Raw genomic sequence first — 18,962 nt, 5'->3', positions numbered from 1 at the left:
GATGGGGCCTGATACCCTTAGTTCCACTTGCTGTGACCCTAAATACGTCCCTGGTCCCAAATATTTCTGCACTTCAGAATAAGTGTCGGTCCTCCAAAATTACACACCCTCACATACAGTTGTGCCCACCACCAACACGTGCCTACATGCCCCAAATACCGCTCTGCTCCCCAAAGGATATAGTTCAGTGCCCCCAAATACCATTCTATCGCCCTACGTGCTCTCTGTCTCCTAAATACGTAGTGTCCCATTCCCCCTCCCACATTCCCTCTCACATTCCGATGTCCTCTCTCACGTACTGGGTGACCTTTCCATGTACCTCAGGACCCCTCCCACTTAGCGCCATTTCCTCCAGATACCGCCCCACGAACCCCAGTGTCCTCTCCTAAAGTTCCTAGCCTCTCCATCGAAGGTACAGGGCGTTCCTCGCCTTCTCTGGCCAAACCACTGACTCCTCTCTCTGGGGCGCTGCCCTCCCCAGCTTCTCTCTGCTCCCACCTAGGCAACGCCGCCCAACCTCACCCTCGACGGGGGCAACCCCCTAGCCCGCCGGGGCAGGCACCGTGAGGCTCCCGGTGACCACTAGAGGGCAGGAGAGCACGACCGGCCCAGCTCGCTGCCGGCCGCTACCAGGTGCCGGACTGGGGAGGAAAGACCCTAGGGCTCGGCGGAGCCCAGGTCTGGTCCTCGTTTAAGTGGAAATTTCTTTCCCCGCCCCCTTCTCGGTAGAAAGCCAAGGAAGGAACTCAGCTGCTGAAAAGTGCGGCAGGGGCGGGGACTGTGGGTTTCGGGGTAGAACTGCGTGCAGAACGGGACCGGGAGCGGTTAGCAGGGTGCGGCTATTCCGGGAAGTGGCGGGGGGAGGGGGTCCGAAACTAGCACCTAGTCCCCACTTTATCAAGCCTTCCCATTTCTTCTCAGCCCCCTGAGTTGGGCTTCAGGGGGCGCAGGGAGAATGGGGAGGTGGAGTAGGGGACCTGAGCGTGAACTTCCCGCGTTGACCTAGCCCGCTTTCTCGGTTCCTTTTCTCACCTTGGCTGTCGCCTTGGGGCTAAAACTGGGACCCAGGTCCCAGACTCCCCCTTTTCCCCACACACACCAACTTCTGGGGCTGAGGAGTGGTTGGTGAGAGGGGGAGGCCAACTGAAGAACAAACAAGTTGTCAGAGGATTGAGTGATTGGGGCCGGAGTAGCCTACCTAAGGGGACAGAAATGGTTGGGGAGGAGGAGGAAGAGACAGCAGGTAGGAAATGGGGGAGGGGGCGGGGTTTTGTCACCTGTCACCTGCTCAGGCTGAGCCTAGGGCGGGCGGGGGACCAGTATAAAGCAGCAGACGCCTGTGCGCTCCACCTCACACGCAGCGCCTGCCTGAGTCTGTTCTGACCCTTCCTCACCCCGCTCACCACCACCATGACACCGGGCATCCAGGCCCCTTCCTTTCTCCTGCTGCTTCTATTGACAGTGCTTACAGGTGAGAGGCATAAGGTGGGGAGGGGCTGCTCTGCTCTTGTGGTCTTTCCAGCCTTTCTGTGGGTTTTGTTTCCTGGCAGATGGCACCCCAAGAGGCAGAAGTTGCAGACAGGTGGCTTAGTCTGTGCCAGAACAAAGGAGAGAGGCTATGGACAGGCTGAGAAGAGGCCGCCCCCCAGGAGAAAGGGTGCCAGAGGCAGGCGAATTTCCTAAAGAGAGGGGTGGGGGTGGGGGTGGGAGCATCAGGAGAGGTAAATCTTAGGAGTGGAGAGTGGCCAAGAGAGGGGTGTGGGAAGAGAGGAGGCTGCCCACAGGGAAGTGGGGGAGGACCGACTCAGGGACCCACTCCCCAAAACCTCTTGGCATTTCTTCTCTGGATGCCAGATGATGTATTTTCTCCTTGTTCTGATTTGTCCCGGAACACAACGCTGTGACCTCAACCTCTTACAGCTACCATCAGCTCTGACCCCACAATCCGCCCTGAAAGTACACAGACTTTGACTCCCCGTAACAACGCAATGTCCAACTCCACTGAGAGGAGTTCTGTGAGTGCAACCAGCCACCCTGCCACAACGCCGGCCACCATGCCAGCCCACGGTTCCACCTCATCCCAGGCCACCAGCCCTGCCACAACGCCGGCCACCACGCCAGCCCACGGTTCCACCTCGTCCCAGTCCACCAGCCCTGCCACAACACCGGCCACCACGCCAGCCCACGGTTCCACCTCATCCCAGGCCACCGGCCCTGCAACAACGCCGGCCACCACGCCAGCCCACGGTTCCACCTCGTCCCAGTCCACCAGCCCTGCCACAACACCGGCCACCACGCCAGCCCACGGTTCCACCTCATCCCAGGCCACCGGCCCTGTCACAAGGCCAACCACCACGCCAGTCACCCATGCCACCTCGTTCCAGGCCACCGGCCCTGCCACAACGCCGGCCACCATGCCAGCTCATGGTTCCACCTCATCCCAGGCCACCGGCCCTGCCACCACGCCGGCCACCACACCAGCCCACGGTTCCACCTCATCCCAGGCACCCGGCCCTGCCACAACGCCAGCCACCACGCCAGCCCACGGTTCCACCTCGTCCCAGGCCACCGGCCCTGCCACAATGCCGGCCACCACGCCAGCCCACGGTTCCACCTCGTCCCAGGCCACCGGCCCTGCCACAACGCCGGCCACCACGTCAGCCCACGGTTCCACCTCGTCCCAGGCCACCGGCCCTGCCACAACGCCGGCCACCACGCCAGCCCACGGTTCCACCTCGTCCCAGGCCACCGGCCCTGCCACAACGCTGGCCACCACGCCAGCCCACGGTTCCACCTCGTCCCAGGCCACCGGCCCTGCCACAACGCCGGCCACCACGCCAGCCCACGGTTCCACCTCGTCCCAGGCCACCGGCCCTGCCACAACGCCGGCCACCACGCCAGCCCACGGTTCCACCTCGTCCCAGGCCACCGGCCCTGCCACAACGCCGGCCACCACGCCAGCCCACGGTTCCACCTCGTCCCAGGCCACCGGCCCTGCCACAACGCCGGCCACCACGCCAGCCCACGGTTCCACCTCGTCCCAGGCCACCGGCCCTGCCACAACGCCGGCCACCACGCCAGCCCACGGTTCCACCTCGTCCCAGGCCACCGGCCCTGCCACAACGCCGGCCACCACGCCAGCCCACGGTTCCACCTCGTCCCAGGCCACCGGCCCTGCCACAACGCCGGCCACCATACCAGCACACAAAAGCACCTCTGCCAAGGCTACCACCATCCCAGTTGGCAAGGGTACTTCATCCCCAGTTTCCAGCCACCACTCTGATATGCCCACCACCCCTGCCAGCCACAGTACCAGGACTACTGCCAGTAGCACTGACCATAGCACAGGACTCCCCACCTCCCCCGGCCATAAGACTCCTCCCCAGCCACCTCTCAGGATCTCCGTCTTTTTCCTGTCCTTTAGCATTTTTAACCTCCCATTTAACTCTTCTCTGGAAGTTCCCAGCACTAGCTACTACCAGGAGCTGCAGAGAAAAGTTTCCCAGTTGGTGAGTATCTGCCCTTCCTCCACGTGCTTCCTCCCCCCTGCAGCAGCGCTTGGAGCTGCTGGAACCCATGCATTGAGCCTCAGTGCTTCCCCTCTCACCCCAGTTTTTACAGATCTATAAACAAGAGGAATTTCTGGGCTCCTCAAATGTAAAGTTCAGGTACAGTTCTGGGTGAAGCCTCGGGTGGGTAGATGGTGTCATGACTTTAGGGAAGCACCACGGGGACATGCATGGTTGGGGGGAAGTGCCCAGAAGCTGGGGCCCGTGGTTGAGTTGCCCATTTCCCTGCGAGCAGGCCAGGATCCGTGGTGGTGGAATCAACGCTGGCCTTCCGAGAGGGCACCATCACTTCCGATAAGGTGGAGGTACAGTTCATACAACACAAATCAGAAGCAGACAGATACGATCTGGTCATCGGCAGAATTAATGGTGAGGCCACGCCCTTTGCTTTGGGCCTGGACCATGCCGCCAGGGCCCCTCTCTGTCCAGCATTTGGGAGACTGCCCTGACCACTGCTTTTCCTTGCAGCTTACGATGTGTCATTTCCTTTCTCTGCCCGGCCTGGGTCTGGGGTACCTGGCTGGGGCATCGCCCTGCTGACGCTGGTCTGTGTCCTGGTTGCGCTGACCATTATCTATCTCATGGCCCTGGTAAGTGCTTAGTCTCCGGCCCTGACCAGAGCCCCCCCCCCCCCGGCCCCGCTAGAGGGAACTCCATGGTCCCCCCAACCTCCTATCTTCTCAGGCTGTGTGTCAATGCCGCCGAAAGAACTGTGGGCAGCTGGACATCTTTCCAACCGGAGATTCCTACCATCCTATGAGCGAGTACCCCACCTACCACACCCATGGGCGCTATGTGCCCCCTGGTGGTACTAAACGGAGCCCTTATGAGGAGGTGAGGATGGGCCCCACGGGTGGGAGGAGACAGAGGCCTTGGCTGGGAAGGGGTTCTGGGGTACTTGGAAAATCCAAAGAACTTAGAAGAGGTGAGAGAGGACATGAAATAAGTAGTGCAGGGAGACCACATGGAAGAGAGGGGACCTCAAGAGGGAGTGTCCCCACTCCCAGCCTTTCCAGAAGAGCATTCACTGGTCAGCTGAACTGGTGCCACGGCCATGGCTGGGATGCCCAGAGGTGCAATGGGTGGGGCACCATGCCCAGGGGAACCCTTCGTGCAGGACTCACAAGGAATGAGCCCCTATGCCCCCACTCTTCTCCTAAGAATGGAGGGTAGATTGAGAAAGGCTGGTGGGAGGGGCCTCTCTGATGCAATGCGGATGGAGGAAGAATTCTCACCAAGCAGGGTGGGCCTGGGTGGGGTCTTAGGAGACTCAGGAGAGCACGGACCCCTCCTCCCTCTTTCCTCGCCAGCCTTTCTGTCCAGGACCTAGTAAATAATTACTTTGCTCCCCTGGGGCGGGAACTCCATGTGGGGGAGGGGGCTTTCCTTTCCTTGACCCTATTTTCCCTCCTCCTGGGACTTCCTTCTCCCGGTTTTACACAGATGAGCAGACACACCGCTCCTTAGGCTGCAGGGGCGAGAATGGAGGGAGAGGTGGCAGGAGGGAAGAGAAGGGGGCTGATTAGAACCAAGGGAAGGGAGTGAAGGGGAGCAGAGGGAGGAGGACTGGCCCTGTTTACAGTCACCAGGCTGTGACGGTGCCTGGCAGGTGCCCTCTCCGAATTAACCCTGTGAGAACTGGTCAGGCGCCTGGACCGGTGACCCCAGTCTGTGGCGTCATCCAGGGGCTCTGGGGTGGTGGCTTCTACCAGGAAAGCTTCTGCCCCTCAGCCTGGATCCCTTCATCTCCCACCTAGGTTTCTGCAGGCAACGGTGGCAGCAGTCTCTCTTACACGAACCTGGCAGCCACTTCTGCCAACTTGTAGGGGCATGTTGCCTTCTGAGTCTCCAGCCAGTGCCAGCTGCCTCCGTCATGGTCTTCCCTGGCAGAGCGCCCCGCGCCCACCGTTCTGGACGGGTGAACTGCGAGTTCAGGTGGGCTACTCACAGCCTCCCTCACAGACCCCACCGTGTGCCCTAACCCATCTGAGCCCCGGTGAAGCCCATCAGGGCCCCTGGGGACATGTCTGGACTGGCCCGGAAAGCCCCCAGGTGGGAGTGGGAACCTGAACATGGCTGAATAAAATGTGGCCTCTTCTGCGCGGGCCACCAACTTCTGATCTGTCATATGTGACCCTCAGATAGTAGGGGTGGTGAGAATGTGAGGGGGGTCTGGAGGGGCCTTTGGGGAAGAAGACGAGGGGAGAAGGCAAGGAGCTGGGTTCATTTGAGCGGCAGGGGCTGAGGAGAGATGACACTGGGCGCCTGAGTGGCTAGTGGAAGAACTCAGTCACCTCTCCCCTACCTCTGGCGGCACAAGAGGAAGGAGGAAACGAAACCTAGGTGACCAGGGCTCGCCCCTGATTTCACCCCAGCGAGGGGCTGGCGGCCCACGCCCTCCTTCCCCTTTGGCATGATGCCCTCAGGCAGCTCTATTCTGAGCTGCCTGAGTGTGAAGTAAGTCCTCAGGCAGCGATAATAGCCGCAGAGTCAACAAGGCCAAGATAAGTGTCAGATCCGGGGCTGGCGCCAGGCCTGCCCCATCCACCCGCTGGCTCTGGGGTCTGCTCCCCGCACCCTGGGAATGGGGAAGTGGTTCTGATTCACTGACCCCTTTGGACCTAGGCACGGTGCCCGCCCCCTCCACCACATTCCCTCCGGGCCTAGGAGCCGCCGCCCCGTCGGGGAAGTGGGGGAGGGAGTGGACTGACCGGTGGCCACCAGAGCGATGCGCCCCCTGGAGGCCACGGCCGGCTCAGGCCCGGGAGAGGTACGTGGGAGGAGAAACATAATAGGCGTGGAGCGCCTGGCTTGGGGACCTCCTTCCCTCAGGCGCTATATATCCACCAGGCAGCCCTGCTCTGAGCCGTGGTGGATCCCTCCCGCCTGCCACACAGAAACTAAGGAATGACAGGTCTCAGGGAGATGTGCCTGACATCACAGTTTATTATTTATAAACTATGAAAATAAAATGACAGCTGTTGCTTGGCACAGGCCTAGCAGTGCCTACCGCAGGGGGCAGCAGCGGGCACCACAGGCCTTGCCTAGCCCAACCCAATGGGGACACCCACCCTCCGCTGGGGCCCCAAGGGAGACTTGGCACGTTGGCATAGGTGCGGGACAAGTAAAGCATGCAAGAGGGAAAAGAGAGGTGTAAGAGGCATGCGGCGGAGGAGTATGGGGACCCACATAAATAAAGCAGGACAGGGTCCCCTTCCCCTCACCAGGGAGTGAGTGCCTGGGCAGTGTCCAACCAAAGAGCCTGCCCGTTCCAAGGCTGTAGTTCAGCATCAGTGGGGCAGAGAGCTTGCTTGGCAGGGCAGAGAGCAGAGCTGGGGATCATGCCCAGTGTTCCAGGAGCCTTCCCTCCCAGTCGGGCCCGGGGAGGGGCACAGGGCAGGGACCAGGGATGGGGGTGGCGGGGGTGGGGGGGCTCGCTCCATGACCTCGGTAAGATGCCGAGGTCAGGCCATGGAGCAGAGGCTTGGGATCAGCCTGGATTAACAGGTAATGGAGATAATGGGGGACGTACAGGGAGGTGGGCAGAGGACAGTCCCTTGGTCAAGGGACGGCGCTGGGAAGACAGACACGGGGGAACGGACAGGACCTCATGGTAGGAAGAGTTGGAGGGAGAAGCTGCCGGAGGAATAACCGGGTTCCAGGAGGCTTGGAGGGCCAGGGCCCAGGAGGGGCCAGAGAAGGTCAATCCAGCTTGGCGAAGCCCCCAATGGTGACCTTCCTCTCAGGCTTAGTGCCCACGGGCTCCTGTAGCTGTACAGCGCCACCTCCAATGAAGCAAAAGGCAGGGCACACAGGCCCAGAGCAGTCCAGGGGGCACTCCAGGAGCCCGCGGAAGGACACAGCATCCAGGAAGGAGACCCGGCCCCGCTCGTAGTCCAGGCAGATGCCCAGGCGGGGCGGCAGGGGCACCGTGCAGCCGGCTGCGGGGCCATCCCTCCCCGTCAGCCCTGCACCAGAGCTGGCCCCGGCCCCCAGCAGGATCTTGCCCATACCGATGGTGAGGAAAGCGAAGGGTGGCGACGCCTCCACGGTAGCGTCTTCAGCCCCACTGTCATGTCCGCTGTCCGGGTCGTACCTGCAGGGACGGGTGGTGGACAAGAGGTTGGGGGTAGAGTGGGGGAGGGGGAGCCCAGAGGGCTGAGACGGTGGAAGGATGGAGTGTTGGGGAGCCAGCGGTATCGGGGTATGGAGGAGAACACATGTTGAGGAGACAGGCTAGAGTGCAGGGAGCTTGGTTTGGCAGGAAAAGGGTACGGAAAGGAAATGACAGAGGGTAAGACAGCTCCGGGGCAAAGGAAAGACCAGGCACACTGACGCATGCAGCCTCCGCGAGGTAGGAAGGCGGTGAGAAAAATGGTGCTGCGGACATCATGCCGAGAGAGGGTTCTGAGGGTCCGAGAAGCTGCTGGTCAGTGACTGAGGTGCTGGGGGCACAGGAAGAGCAGAGAGGATGTCGGGAAGGTCAATGGTGGGAGAGCCTGAGGGTGCATCGGTGTCAGAGACCAGGGGCGTCAGGGGATGTGGGTGGGGACGAGCTGGTGTTAGAGAAAAAGCATTTTGAAGAAGCGGGGTATCAGGGCAGAGTGCTGAGAGAGAGGGTCGGAGGGGAAAGAACGTGTGGGAGGGTGTCAGGTAGGCGTTGGGGGTAAGAGGGTTTGGAGGTGGGAAGTTCCAGGGAAGAATTTTAGGGCGTTGAGACAAGATGTGTGGGGAGAAGGTACAGGAGGTGGGGAAAGGATGTTGGAAAGGGGGTATCAGGGAGAAAGCACATGGAGGCTCGGAGAGAGGGTGGGAGGGAGTGGGGACGGCCCCCTCTTCTATCATCTCTTTCCCTGGCCACACACTCCAAAACTCGAGCCTCACAGCCCTTCCACGGGGCCCACGTTTCGCCGGCCACAGGCCCCTGACCTGACTTCCATTATCGTACTGCTACCTCCTAATCTCTTCCCAGCTCCACCCCTGCAAGTCTGTGCTCCCCTTGCCACCCTGCACTGTCCCCAGCTCCTCCACCCAGGGCCCCCACACCCCATCCCTTCCCGAGAAACCTGACCTGGGGCTGATCACATCGGGGGCGCCCTGGAAGCTTTCCTGAAGCTTGCTCTCCAGCCCGACGCCCACCTTGACCAAGTAGGAGGCTGGGTCTACGGCGCAGGCCCAGTAGCTGCGGCCCTGGGTCACAGCCACATCACCCAGGACCACATCCACACTCAGGTGGCAGCCAGTCAGCAGCCGCTCCGCAGCCAGCAGCAGGGGCAGCCCCGGAACACTCCGCACCGCTCTCTGGTCCTTGCTGATGGTCAGCCGCTCTCGGCTTGTGCCCCAGCGGCCATCGAGGAAGAAGTGCAGGACTGGAGTGGGGGGCGGGCGTTGAAACAGAAGGAAGGACTTCAGGGACAAACACGGGCACTGGGGACTGTGAGGTGTTAGCACAAGACACTGGGACATTTCAGGACACGGAACAGGTTGCTGAGGTGTGGGCAGGAAGCTCCGGGAAGAGGGCTTGGAGAACTGGAATGGGGGGGCATAAGGGAAAAAAAAGGGGGCATCCCAAACGGGCATGGGACCCCAGGAAGGGTTTTAGTGATGAGTAGTGGACACAGAAACCGGTCTCCCAGACCCAGTTGACTCCATGCTTTCTCTCATCCCTTTCCCATGGCTGGCCCTGTGGACAGTCCCCACTGCTGTTCCATTCCGCCTGGTGACAGCCCCGCCACCATCTGCCTACACTTTCCAGCCCACACCCTGGTGCCCACAGCTGGTCCTTACAGCCAGCCCCTCCCCCTGCTGCCCTCTATGTGGGTGCTGCCGCTCCTGGTATGCCTACATCCCAGGGTCCGCACGCTTCTGGAGAGTCACTTTACTAACATTTACGGAGCCCTGGAGCCGGAAAGACTGCTAAGACTTCACATCTGTGAAGTTACTTGATTCTCACAACAGCCCTCCGAGGTAAGTATTGCTACTATCCCTGCAGAAGAGGAACTTGAGGTCCAGAGACGGTGAATAACGGGCGCCTAGCCACACCGTTGGCCAGAGTCAGAGCTGGGATTTGAAGGAGGCAGCCTCGCCCCAGAGCTAGCGGATGTGGCCCACTGCGTCATACCGTCCCTCCAGTGCCCGGGTCCCAGCATGCCCGGTGCCCTCCCGTGCCACTCACCCGGAGCTGGGGGCGTGTGTAGGTGGACATCTTCACTGTACTCGCCGTAGCCAGCCTTGTTGCAGCCACGGACACGCAGGACGTACACCGAGCCTGTGTCAGGGTTCTCGAGCAAGGCACTGGTGCCCCTCACCTCCTCCCGCCGCTGCCAGCGTGTGGGGCCCGGCTGGGCAGGCACGTCCGTGCGCCGGAACTCAATGGTGTAGTGCCAGGCAGGTGGTGAGTGGGGGGGCAGCCGCCAGCATAGGAAGATCTGGTCGTAGGCAAACGTGCGCTGGGTATCGATGACAGGAGCCTCGGGCACTGTCGGAAGAGACAGTGGGGTCAGTCAGGGCCTGGCCACTGTCCAGGCAGGGAGGGCAGGCAGGAAAAGGGGAAGCAGCGGGAGCCGGGGGGGTGAGTGTGGGTGAGAGGGACCTGGGGAAGAGACCCGTCTGGGACCAGGCAGGGCACCGGTAGGCAGCGCCCAGGGGAGAAGGAGAGAGGCACGCAGGAGGCCTGGGTGCTAGTCCTGCCTGCCACCTTTCACTATGGCTGTAGGTCAGTCACTTCCCCTTTCTGGGCTTCAGTTTCCTCTGTCAAATGAGGGTGTCAGACCAGATGGGGACCCTTCTTTCTATGACCCTTTTTATTCTAGGAATAAAGAGGAGCCCCAGGGAAAGGCCACTGGAACCCAGGCAAGAGGGCACTGAACAGGAAAGAGGGGACAGAATGGGAGGGAGATGGATAACCGGTCAGTAAGATAGAAAATGGGAGTAAGATAGAAAATAACCAGTCAGTCAGATAGACAGAGGGTGAGCAGAAGCTTGATGGCAGGGGACAAAGGTCAAGGAAAAGAGAAGGAAAGTCCAGAGGACGAGTCACAAGGACAAAAGATCAGACAGGCAAGGATTAGGCAAGCACCTAAGGAAGGCGGAAGAGAGACAGGGCACTGGTCCGGGAGGACTGACAGTCTGGTTAAGGCAGGACAGTGAAGGAAGCAAAGAGTGGATGGCCGAGCTGCGTGGGGGCGGCGGGGCGGGGCGGGGGGGCCCGGCGGGGCAGGGTCCCCGGGGCAGGGCCGCTGACTTGCCTGGGGTTCTCCGGAGCAGAGTCCGCGGTGGCCACAGCCTACAAACAAAGAGAGGGAGAAGCAGCGCTGAGCGCGGTAGGATGGTGTGGCCGGTGGGCTAGGTGGGAGGGATGGCTGGCCAGGCCGGCAGGAAGCCGGGAGGTCCCCGGTGGGCACTGCCCCCCGGGCCCGCTGCTCGGGAAGAAGGGAGAAAGGCTCTAACTGGGCATGGGGCCTGGCCATCTCCTTACCTCGCAGGAAGTTAAGCTCGGTCAGCAGCTTCATCTCACGCCCCACGTCCAGCTGGCAATGGCGGAAGGAGGAGCTGGCAGCTGGTCGAAACATCTGGAGGGCCTCTGTAGCTCGGGCAATCCTGGGATGGGGGCAGGCAAGGGTCAGGCACTGCCACCTGGGCAGCCACCCTTCCCCTCGATTCTGTCTGCCCACCCGTAGAGCCCTGGCCTCTGCTTTGATTCTCTTCCTCGTCCCTTCAGACAAGCTGGGTATCACTTTGGCCTGGTGACAATCCCCGGGGCCCAGCTCTCTGTTGGGCGGTACTTGAGACATTGTCTTGGGCAATATCTACACCCATGATGCCCCTGCCCACTGGGAGCCCGTGGCCCTGAGCCGTGGCCGGGAGTACCTGTTGTGTAACTGCTTGGCTGCTTGCACAAAGCAGGGCTGGTCTGTTTCCTTAAGGACCTCCTGGGCATAGCCCACCAGACCTGAGCCATCCAGCAGGCTGCGGTGCTCCTGGAGCTGGGCGCTGAGACGGGCCAGCCGCTCCTGCTGGCACTCCTCTATGGCCTGAAGCAGTGATGCCCGCTTCTCCTCCAGCACAGCCCCCAGCCCCCGCACCAGCTGGGACACCTCCTCCTTGGCCTGCTGACCACTCACCTGCCCAAAGAGCAACACTTACTATCTTCTTGAAGGCAGTGCCTATGCCGGCCTCCTGGGGCCCCACACCATGGCTAGGATCACAAAGGATCCAGGGAAATGCGACCCACCTGCTCCAACAGGGCCAGGCTCATGGCTGCAAAGGCTCCTGTACATGCAGATGGGCTCAGCTCCTAACCATCTGTGCTCACCTGGAGCCCAGACCACGGTCCCCAAGGACTCCCCCACATAAAGGAGACGGTGAGTGCTCTCTCATCCGCTTGGACTGCACTAACACCCGCCAGCATCTGCGCCATCCTAATTGCCCATCCACACGTCAGCGGGTTCAAGCAATCTGGCAGCAGGCAGCTGAGCCCGAAGGCATCAGAGCTACATCCCAGGGGCTTCTCCAGCTTTCCCTGTCCTGGGTGACAGCCACCCTTTCCCCACTGGAACTCCAGGTACAGCCTGTCCTGGGGCACTGATGTTTCTGCCAATCTGCTTTAACCAAAACCCCAACACATCCAGGGACCCCACACGGGCTTCCTGAGCGTGCAACCAGCTGACTGAGCCATGCCATTCACACCTCCTTGCTGCTTCCAGGCCCACGTAGGGCCCAGGGCCACCGCCATGCCCTCCCTCACCTCAGTGTGCCTCACGGTCTCCTCCAGCTCACAGATCTGGGTCTGTACTGTGTCCTGGTTTCCCAGGATGTATGTCAGGCTCTTTGTCAGCTTGTCCTGAGGAGGGAGAAAGAGGTGGGCATCACGGCCGGCTCGGTGGAAGCCAGGAGTTAGGAGGAGGTGTGAGTGGGTTAGCACAGGGGCCCACGGAGGGGTCTTCACCTTGAGGGCCTGGTAGGCGCTGAGCACCGGTGTGATCTTGTGCCCGCTGTGGGTGCGCCTCACTCGGCAGAGTTGGCATACCAGCCGTTGGCATGTTTTGCAGTAGTGAGTCACCTCTTCCTTGTGGTCTGGGCACATCAGACCCTAGGGACAGAAAGCAATGGCATGGTCAGGTAACGGTGTTTAAGAGTGCTCACCTCCACTGGCCAGGTGGGGGTGCAGGGGAGCCCAGCTGGTGGTGCTCCACAGTGCCACCTGGTGGTATACACTGGCATCAAAAAGAGCCTTTCCTGCACCTTCCAGGCACCAGCTTTGCTCCTCCCTTGGTCTACCTTGGGAGACGTGTGTTAATAACAATAATCATCATGGTAATTGATCTTGGCCTTGTGGTTAATCATTAACCTCGTCTATCTTGTTCACACCATATCCCAACGCCTAGAACAGCACTAGGCTCATAGGTGCTTGATAAATATTTGTTTAATGAATAAACGCACACAGACCTTTTTAGTGTACAGATAACTTTCACAAACGTTATGGCACGTGATCCTCAGACCAGCCCTGCAGGTGTGGACATTGCAGAGCAGATACCATCAACCTCATTGAACAGATGAGATGGAGGCTCAAAGACGTGCAAAGATTTGTCCAGTGCCTTTTGTTGTCATCGTCACAGAGAAAGAAACTTGGCAATGGCAAATCCCTGCCCACCTCCTTTTGGGGGCCCACAATGCCAGGCACCCCCACCCATCCAGATGGCATCCCTTCCCAGGCCCTGCAAGAGCTGGCTCACCTTGGGGCGGAAGGAGAGAGTGGGCAGGGTGGGCTCATGCTGGGCCTTCTGGGTGCCCCAGGGGTGGAAAAGCTTGAAGCATTCGTTGCAGAAGGTGGCACGGCACTCGGTGCAGCCCTTCGTGGCCTCTAGTGGTGGGGGCTTGCACAGCTGGCACAGGATGGCGCCACCCACACTCACACTCTGGCGGTAGCGCTCCACCACACGCTCCAGGGTCAGGTTCCGGAACAGCCCCGCCAGGCCCCGTTCCCCCAGCTCCACATCACCCTGGCAGGCTGGGCACGGGAAAACAATCACCTGGGGATGCAGAGCACCTCGCTTGCGCCCGGGATATGTCCCAAAGCCTGTGGATGGGCCGGGAGATAAAAATTACAGCTGGCTGGGGGTGGGGGAAGTCTGTTCAATTTAAAAATTATTTTTTATTATGCCATAGCTCAGCTGAGCTCTTAGAGCCTAAATGAGCAGTATCTCCACCCTGGGAAACACAGACAGATGCCCTGACCAGGGATGGACCCCTTCCAGATTCCTGATGGACAGCCCAGCATCCCCACCCCCACCCCGTCGGTCCCAGTCCCACCTGACTTAAGCAGCCTGTCCAAGCGATCTGGCTTGGGGAGAGTTCTGCGGGAGAGGCGGGGACTGCGGGTGGAAGGGGTGGAGGCAGGAGAGGTGGGCTCGGAGCTGGGGTCCCCACCATGGACTACATAGCCCTGCTGGCCCAGCACCTCGCGGGCACAGGTCTGGCACACATTGTGGGTACAGGGCAGCACCAGTGGCTGCTTGTACATCTCTTGGCACACTGGGCACAGCAGTTCCTTCTCCATGTTCTTCATGCTCGTCTGTGGAGGGACCAGGCGGTTGAGTCAGAGCTTGGACACCTGGCATATCTTGACAGGCCCCTCAGCTGCCCTTAGAGACCAGCCGTTTCAGGAAGGGGCAAGACAAGCTACTTATAGCTTTTCCCCAGCACCAGCCTGGGCTTGGTTCACAGACCTCCCAGCTCTGTCTCTAGTCTGCTTCCCTCCTGCAGAGCTAAAGGCCTACGGAGGAGGAAGGATGGTTGGAGCTCAGGGTTGGATTTCGTGCCTCCCCCCAGCCTCAAGCCCCACCCCCATTACCCCTCTGCTCAGGCGAAACTGCAGCCCCTCTCACCTAGTCATTAGCCCCCTCCCCCATTTCTGCGCCAGCCCCAGGCACCCTCTCAAGGACACCGCCCATTCTGCAGCTCGGTGCGGACCCCCGCCTCCTACTCTGGAACACCAGCCCCCCACCTGCCCCCCCACGTGACTCCTCCCTGTAGATAGACGTCGCTCCCTCTCCATCCTGCTCACCCCCGCGGTCTTCTGGCCGCGGCTTTGGCCTGCGACCGCCCCAACCTCCATCCTCCATTCTTCACTTCCCCAGCCTTCTCCTCCGGTTCCCCGATGCTAACCCATTCTCCTTTGCCCCCCACCATCTCGCCCTCCCGCTCCCATCCCCGGCACAACCTGGCTGGCCGCAAACCCCTCCCCAAGCAGTGGGGAAACAAGCGTCCCGCCTACTCGCCCCCTCCCCACCGGAAGTACCCCTCCTTTTCTTGGTGGCGGGGGTCCTCGAGCTATGCCCCACCCCCTCACCTCACCTTGGTCCCTCTCTTCGCAGCCATCCCGATCAGGGGCGCAGCTGACACAAAGGAGGGAGGGACACGGAGGGAGGGGGGAGGAGGTAGTGGGGGGGAGCAGGGTTGGCACCGCCCCTGGGAGAGCCGGGCACGGGTTGCCATGACAACCGCGGGAGGTTCGAAGGCAGCTGGGAGTGGGGGTACGCTGGGTGGGGTGGGGTCGTGGAGCTGTCCAAATTGGGAACTACACCCTGGGGCGGCTCCTTCATCGCTCCCCAGCAGTCCTCAGTTTTCTTGGAAATTGTCCAAGCTCACACACGCCACCTCCTCACAGTAAAGCCTCCTTGCCCCGCAGCCCCAGCCCTGGTGCCCTACTGGCCGCTACCCTAGCCCACCCTCTGCGTCCGAGCAGCTCCTTGGTCCTCACATCCCAGCTGATGGACGCCTTCACGGCACCTACCGCCCGGCTGCCCCAGGGATTACCCTCTCACACCTGCATCCCGACCCTCTCAGTACTTTCTGCCATCACCAGCCCCCTGTCTTCATCCCAGCATCTCGCTGGATCCCACCTGGTCACGGTCCCGGTCTGCCCCGGACCCCTATACCGCCCCCCTTCCCTCGACCCCACCTTAACTCACACTGATGCGGACCAGTGCATCCATGATGGAAGTGAAGGTCTGCATATCGTCACCCTCAGCCATGGCCCTACCATGCCCGCCCGCCCCCGGGTGCCCGATCCCGGCTGCGGCTGCGAACCCCGGGCTTAATGCAGGAGCCCGGTGGGGGTGTGGGGAGGGGTGGGGTGAAATATCACTGCGCATGCTCCAGGGACAAGCCTCGAACAGCGCCTGTCGGGGTAGGAGGTGGGAAATAGTTTTCCCCACGTGGTTCTCAGAAGGCGGTCAGGGGGTTGGGTAACATGGAATGGTATTTGAGGGGAGGGCCATTTCTTAATGTTCGCGTTCTTCATCGGCTCCTAATCTTACTCATATATAAAGCGGGAGGCTGGTTTTAAAGATGGGCTCCACGATGGCAGGACTAGATTTTGGTTTGGCCAAGAGTCTACGGGAGACGTCGAGGCAATGATCGTGGGGGAGGGAGGTTTGAGGAACAGGCACTAGAGATGACATATTCGTAAACGGCAAAGAAGACAGAGGTGGGCTAGAGGTTATGGGCCATGGTCCCAGCGACTTGAAGAGTTAAGTGCAGTTGCCATGAGAGGCAGCAGATGCTCCGGGTGCGGGTACGGGCGGGGGACTGGGGCGGTGGCCAAGGATGCTTTCGGACGCAATATTTCCTCCACGCCGGAAGAGGGCGCGACGGGCAGGCGCCGAGACGGAGAAAGGAAGACGTAGGGGAAGCAAGTTCGCGTTGGGTGCTGACGCGTGCGCACAGGCAACAGCGCCCGGTTCGGCTCCCGTCTTTCTTGGCTGGAGGCGCAGATTGGACCCACGGGCGGGACGTGATGGGTAACGGGGCCAGCGGGGTTCCCCGCACGGACTAGTGGGGGTCGGAGTTGGCACGGACCAGCCTTCCTGGTCCTCTCCCCGCAGAGCTGACGTGTCCTGGTGCCCAGGGGGCGGGCATCTGCACGGGACGGGAGGGTGCCGGGCGTCCCGGGCTGAGAAATTCCTGGGGGTCGCCGTGGGGAGTTGGGGAGCGTGGAGCTGGGGAGTGTGGCTGCAGACCTGGGATTGCTTGGAAGTGGTCGGGCCCTTGAGCCCCGAGAGTTGCCGAATCTGCCTGCGGCTCCTGGAGGGAGAACCGGGCCCGATTCTCCGTCTCTTCTCTCATCCCCTCCAGTGGTGGGTACGGGCACCTCGCTGGCGCTGTCGTCCCTCTTGTCCCTGCTGCTCTTCGCTGGGATGCAGATGTACAGCCGCCAGCTGGCCTCCACCGAGTGGCTCACCATCCAGGGGGGCCTGCTTGGCTCCGGCCTTTTCGTCTTCTCCCTCACTGTATCCTCCCGGCGGTGGTGGGGGGCGAGGGGTTTGAGGGTCGGAAGGGGGGAGGGCCACGCAGACTTGTACCCCTCCCATTACCCACGCAGCTCTGTCCCCACTGCACGCCCTACTCCTTAATTCCCTCAACCCAGGCCTTCAATAATCTGGAGAATCTTGTCTTTGGCAAAGGATTCCAAGCAAAGATCTTCCCTGAGAGTAAGTGACAATTGGGGGTTGAGTATTTGAACCCTCTCCTCTAACCTCCCCCAACACAGTACTGAATTTTCAGGTGCTTAGAAGGTAAAGCAGACGGAAATATGTTAATAAGACTGTCTGGAGACAGATGACGCCTTTGGATCCAGCACTTTTTCCAGCTCCTGGAATGGGAGCCGGAAAAGAAGACCTCTGAAAGCCAGAAACTCAGTTGCCTTCTGGCCAGTTCCCAGGGAAGGTTTGAGGGGAACAGGCAAGTTTGGACCTGTTTAGCAGCCATCTGTGGGGAGGTGTTCTTTGTTCCCAGCAGCAGAAGCAGGAAGAACTGAGTTCCTTGAGGGAGTTCTGATGTGAAATTGACCTGATATTAGTGAATTCTATTTGAGATGAGTTTGAAGAGCGCTATGTCAGCAGAAATCTTGGCCAAATTGGAATAACTGTTAGATTGTTTTGTGTTTGAAATGATCCTTGTTACTGCTCCTCTAATTGAGAATTGATGATGTGGTTATTTATGGAGAATTAAGTTCATAAAGCAAATTAGGCGTCAAAGCCAGATCACCTAAGGAATGCCACATGCTCGGAAATTGGCAGATGCCATCTGGTGTGAAGCGTGAAGCCCTCATCCAGTAGCACAGATCTGTCATCCTTGCCCTCCTGTAGGTCTTGCTCTCTCCACCTTGCCCTCTTGTGGGCTTCCAGAGCTCCTTACATCCTGCAGCCCCAGGACTTCTCTCCCTCTGAGACTTTGTTTCCATGTAAATTGATTGTCTTCATTTGCTTCTGAAAGAAACCTTTGTTGTGGGGCTGGGTTCTTGGCTCTCTGCCCTGCCCTGCCCTGCCCTGCTCTCCCCACCTGGCTGGTGGGGTTTGCCCTTGCTTCCTGCCTTCCCCCTGTTTCTCCATTCTTACTCTAGATAACCTGAGACCCTTTCCTGCCCCATGGGCCTGTGTATCCAGGCATTCTGCCCTCCAACCTGTGTCTAGGGAGTGAGGCTCTCATCTTCCGCCCCTGGCCAGCCAGTTTAATGAATTGATCCCCCTTGGCTGGTGTCTGTTGGAAACGCCTTGATCCTTACGAGCAAGCCTTGCCCTTCAGACTGCTATCACCTTTCTTTTTCCTTTCCACTGGAGGAAAGCCAGGACAGGGTAGAGCTGGTTTCCTGGGCATCATTAAGGCCTTCTGAGGTCCTCCTGCTGTTGTCGTGCGATATCCCTCCAAGCAGGTTCCCCAGGATTCAGAAGGCCCCAGATTGCTCCTGTTCTTCTCATAGGAACGCCTGCTGTGTCCATTCTGACCACCACCCTCCGTGTCCCCTCTTTCCTCCCCAGTTCTCCTCTGCCTCCTGTTGGCTCTTTTTGCGTCTGGACTCATCCATCGAGTCTGTGTCACCACTTGGTAAGTGCCTGATAGCTGGCTGGGTGAGGGGTACTGCATCCTGTTCTTTGGCCCTGGATCCCCCTGTGGTGGTTCCAGCCTCCCCCATCCCTCCCTCCCCTTCTGTTCGCCTGTCTTCCCCATGCTTCCCTGTGCTGGTGTCTGCCCTAGATGGCAGGCTGGCCGCGTGCCCACGGATGCCGAGACCTTTCTGTCTTCACCCCGTAGCTTCATCTTCTCCATGGTCGGTCTGTACTACATCAACAAGATCTCCTCCACTCTGTACCAGGCAGCAGCTCCAGTCCTCACGCCAGCCAAGGTCACGGGCAAGGGCAAGAAGAGAAACTGACTCTGAATGTCCAATAAAGTTGGTTCTTTGTAGCTCTGTGAACTGTGATACGCTGTGGACCTCTTCTGCCAGTGCCTGCATGGGTGGGCAGAATGTTAGGGCAGGTGGCCCCCGGCTGTTTTCAGACAGTGGGGGGGGGGCTTTCCTTCCTCCAGGGTTCATTTTTTTTTTTTTTACCA

The 18,962-nt window shown here is 60.1% G+C and overlaps 3 protein-coding genes across 6 annotated transcripts; 2 read left to right on the top strand and 1 right to left on the bottom strand.

Moving 5' to 3' along the window:
• Window positions 1–1,286: 1,286 nt before the first annotated feature.
• Window positions 1,287–5,687, top strand: MUC1 (mucin 1, cell surface associated). The gene is made up of 7 exons (XM_074318872.2): window positions 1,287–1,471; window positions 1,921–3,509; window positions 3,613–3,668; window positions 3,805–3,938; window positions 4,038–4,159; window positions 4,254–4,403; window positions 5,327–5,687. The coding sequence occupies exons 1-7, from the start codon at window positions 1,411–1,413 to the stop codon at window positions 5,393–5,395; spliced, it is 2,181 nt and encodes a 726-aa protein (XP_074174973.2). The 5' UTR covers window positions 1,287–1,410; the 3' UTR covers window positions 5,396–5,687.
• Window positions 5,688–6,495: 808 nt separating this feature from the next.
• On the bottom strand, window positions 6,496–15,701 carry TRIM46 (tripartite motif containing 46). Of its 3 annotated transcripts, none has more exons than XM_019711895.3 (10): window positions 15,542–15,701; window positions 13,881–14,142; window positions 13,304–13,647; window positions 12,517–12,660; window positions 12,316–12,411; window positions 11,439–11,692; window positions 11,047–11,168; window positions 9,745–10,047; window positions 8,641–8,938; window positions 6,496–7,665 (listed from the first exon to the last, which is right to left on the bottom strand). In XM_019711895.3, the coding sequence occupies exons 1-10, from the start codon at window positions 15,602–15,604 to the stop codon at window positions 7,272–7,274; spliced, it is 2,280 nt and encodes a 759-aa protein (XP_019567454.1). In that variant the 5' UTR covers window positions 15,605–15,701; the 3' UTR covers window positions 6,496–7,271. The 3 variants fall into 3 exon arrangements, with proteins under 3 accessions (XP_019567454.1, XP_019567456.2, XP_019567455.1); XM_019711897.3 differs by lacking the exon at window positions 15,542–15,701 and adding an exon at window positions 14,925–15,170; XM_019711896.3 differs by lacking the exon at window positions 15,542–15,701 and adding an exon at window positions 14,635–14,816.
• A 95-nt stretch (window positions 15,702–15,796) lies between these two features.
• On the top strand, window positions 15,797–18,815 carry KRTCAP2 (keratinocyte associated protein 2). Of its 2 annotated transcripts, none has more exons than XM_019711899.3 (5): window positions 15,797–16,372; window positions 16,707–16,861; window positions 16,999–17,062; window positions 18,389–18,455; window positions 18,663–18,815. In XM_019711899.3, the coding sequence occupies exons 1-5, from the start codon at window positions 16,132–16,134 to the stop codon at window positions 18,781–18,783; spliced, it is 648 nt and encodes a 215-aa protein (XP_019567458.2). In that variant the 5' UTR covers window positions 15,797–16,131; the 3' UTR covers window positions 18,784–18,815. The 2 variants fall into 2 exon arrangements, with proteins under 2 accessions (XP_019567458.2, XP_088655768.1); XM_088799642.1 differs by having other exon boundaries at window positions 16,164–16,365.
• The last annotated feature ends 147 nt before the right edge of the window (window positions 18,816–18,962 follow it).

The sequence above is a fragment of the Rhinolophus sinicus genome, chromosome 7, assembly GCF_057876585.1.
Source record: "Rhinolophus sinicus isolate RSI-liver-muscle chromosome 7, RSI-T2T, whole genome shotgun sequence".
Taxonomy (NCBI): domain Eukaryota; kingdom Metazoa; phylum Chordata; class Mammalia; order Chiroptera; family Rhinolophidae; genus Rhinolophus; species Rhinolophus sinicus.
The sequence above is the reverse complement of the archived record's forward strand: the minus strand, read 5'-3'. Positions and strand labels throughout refer to the sequence as shown.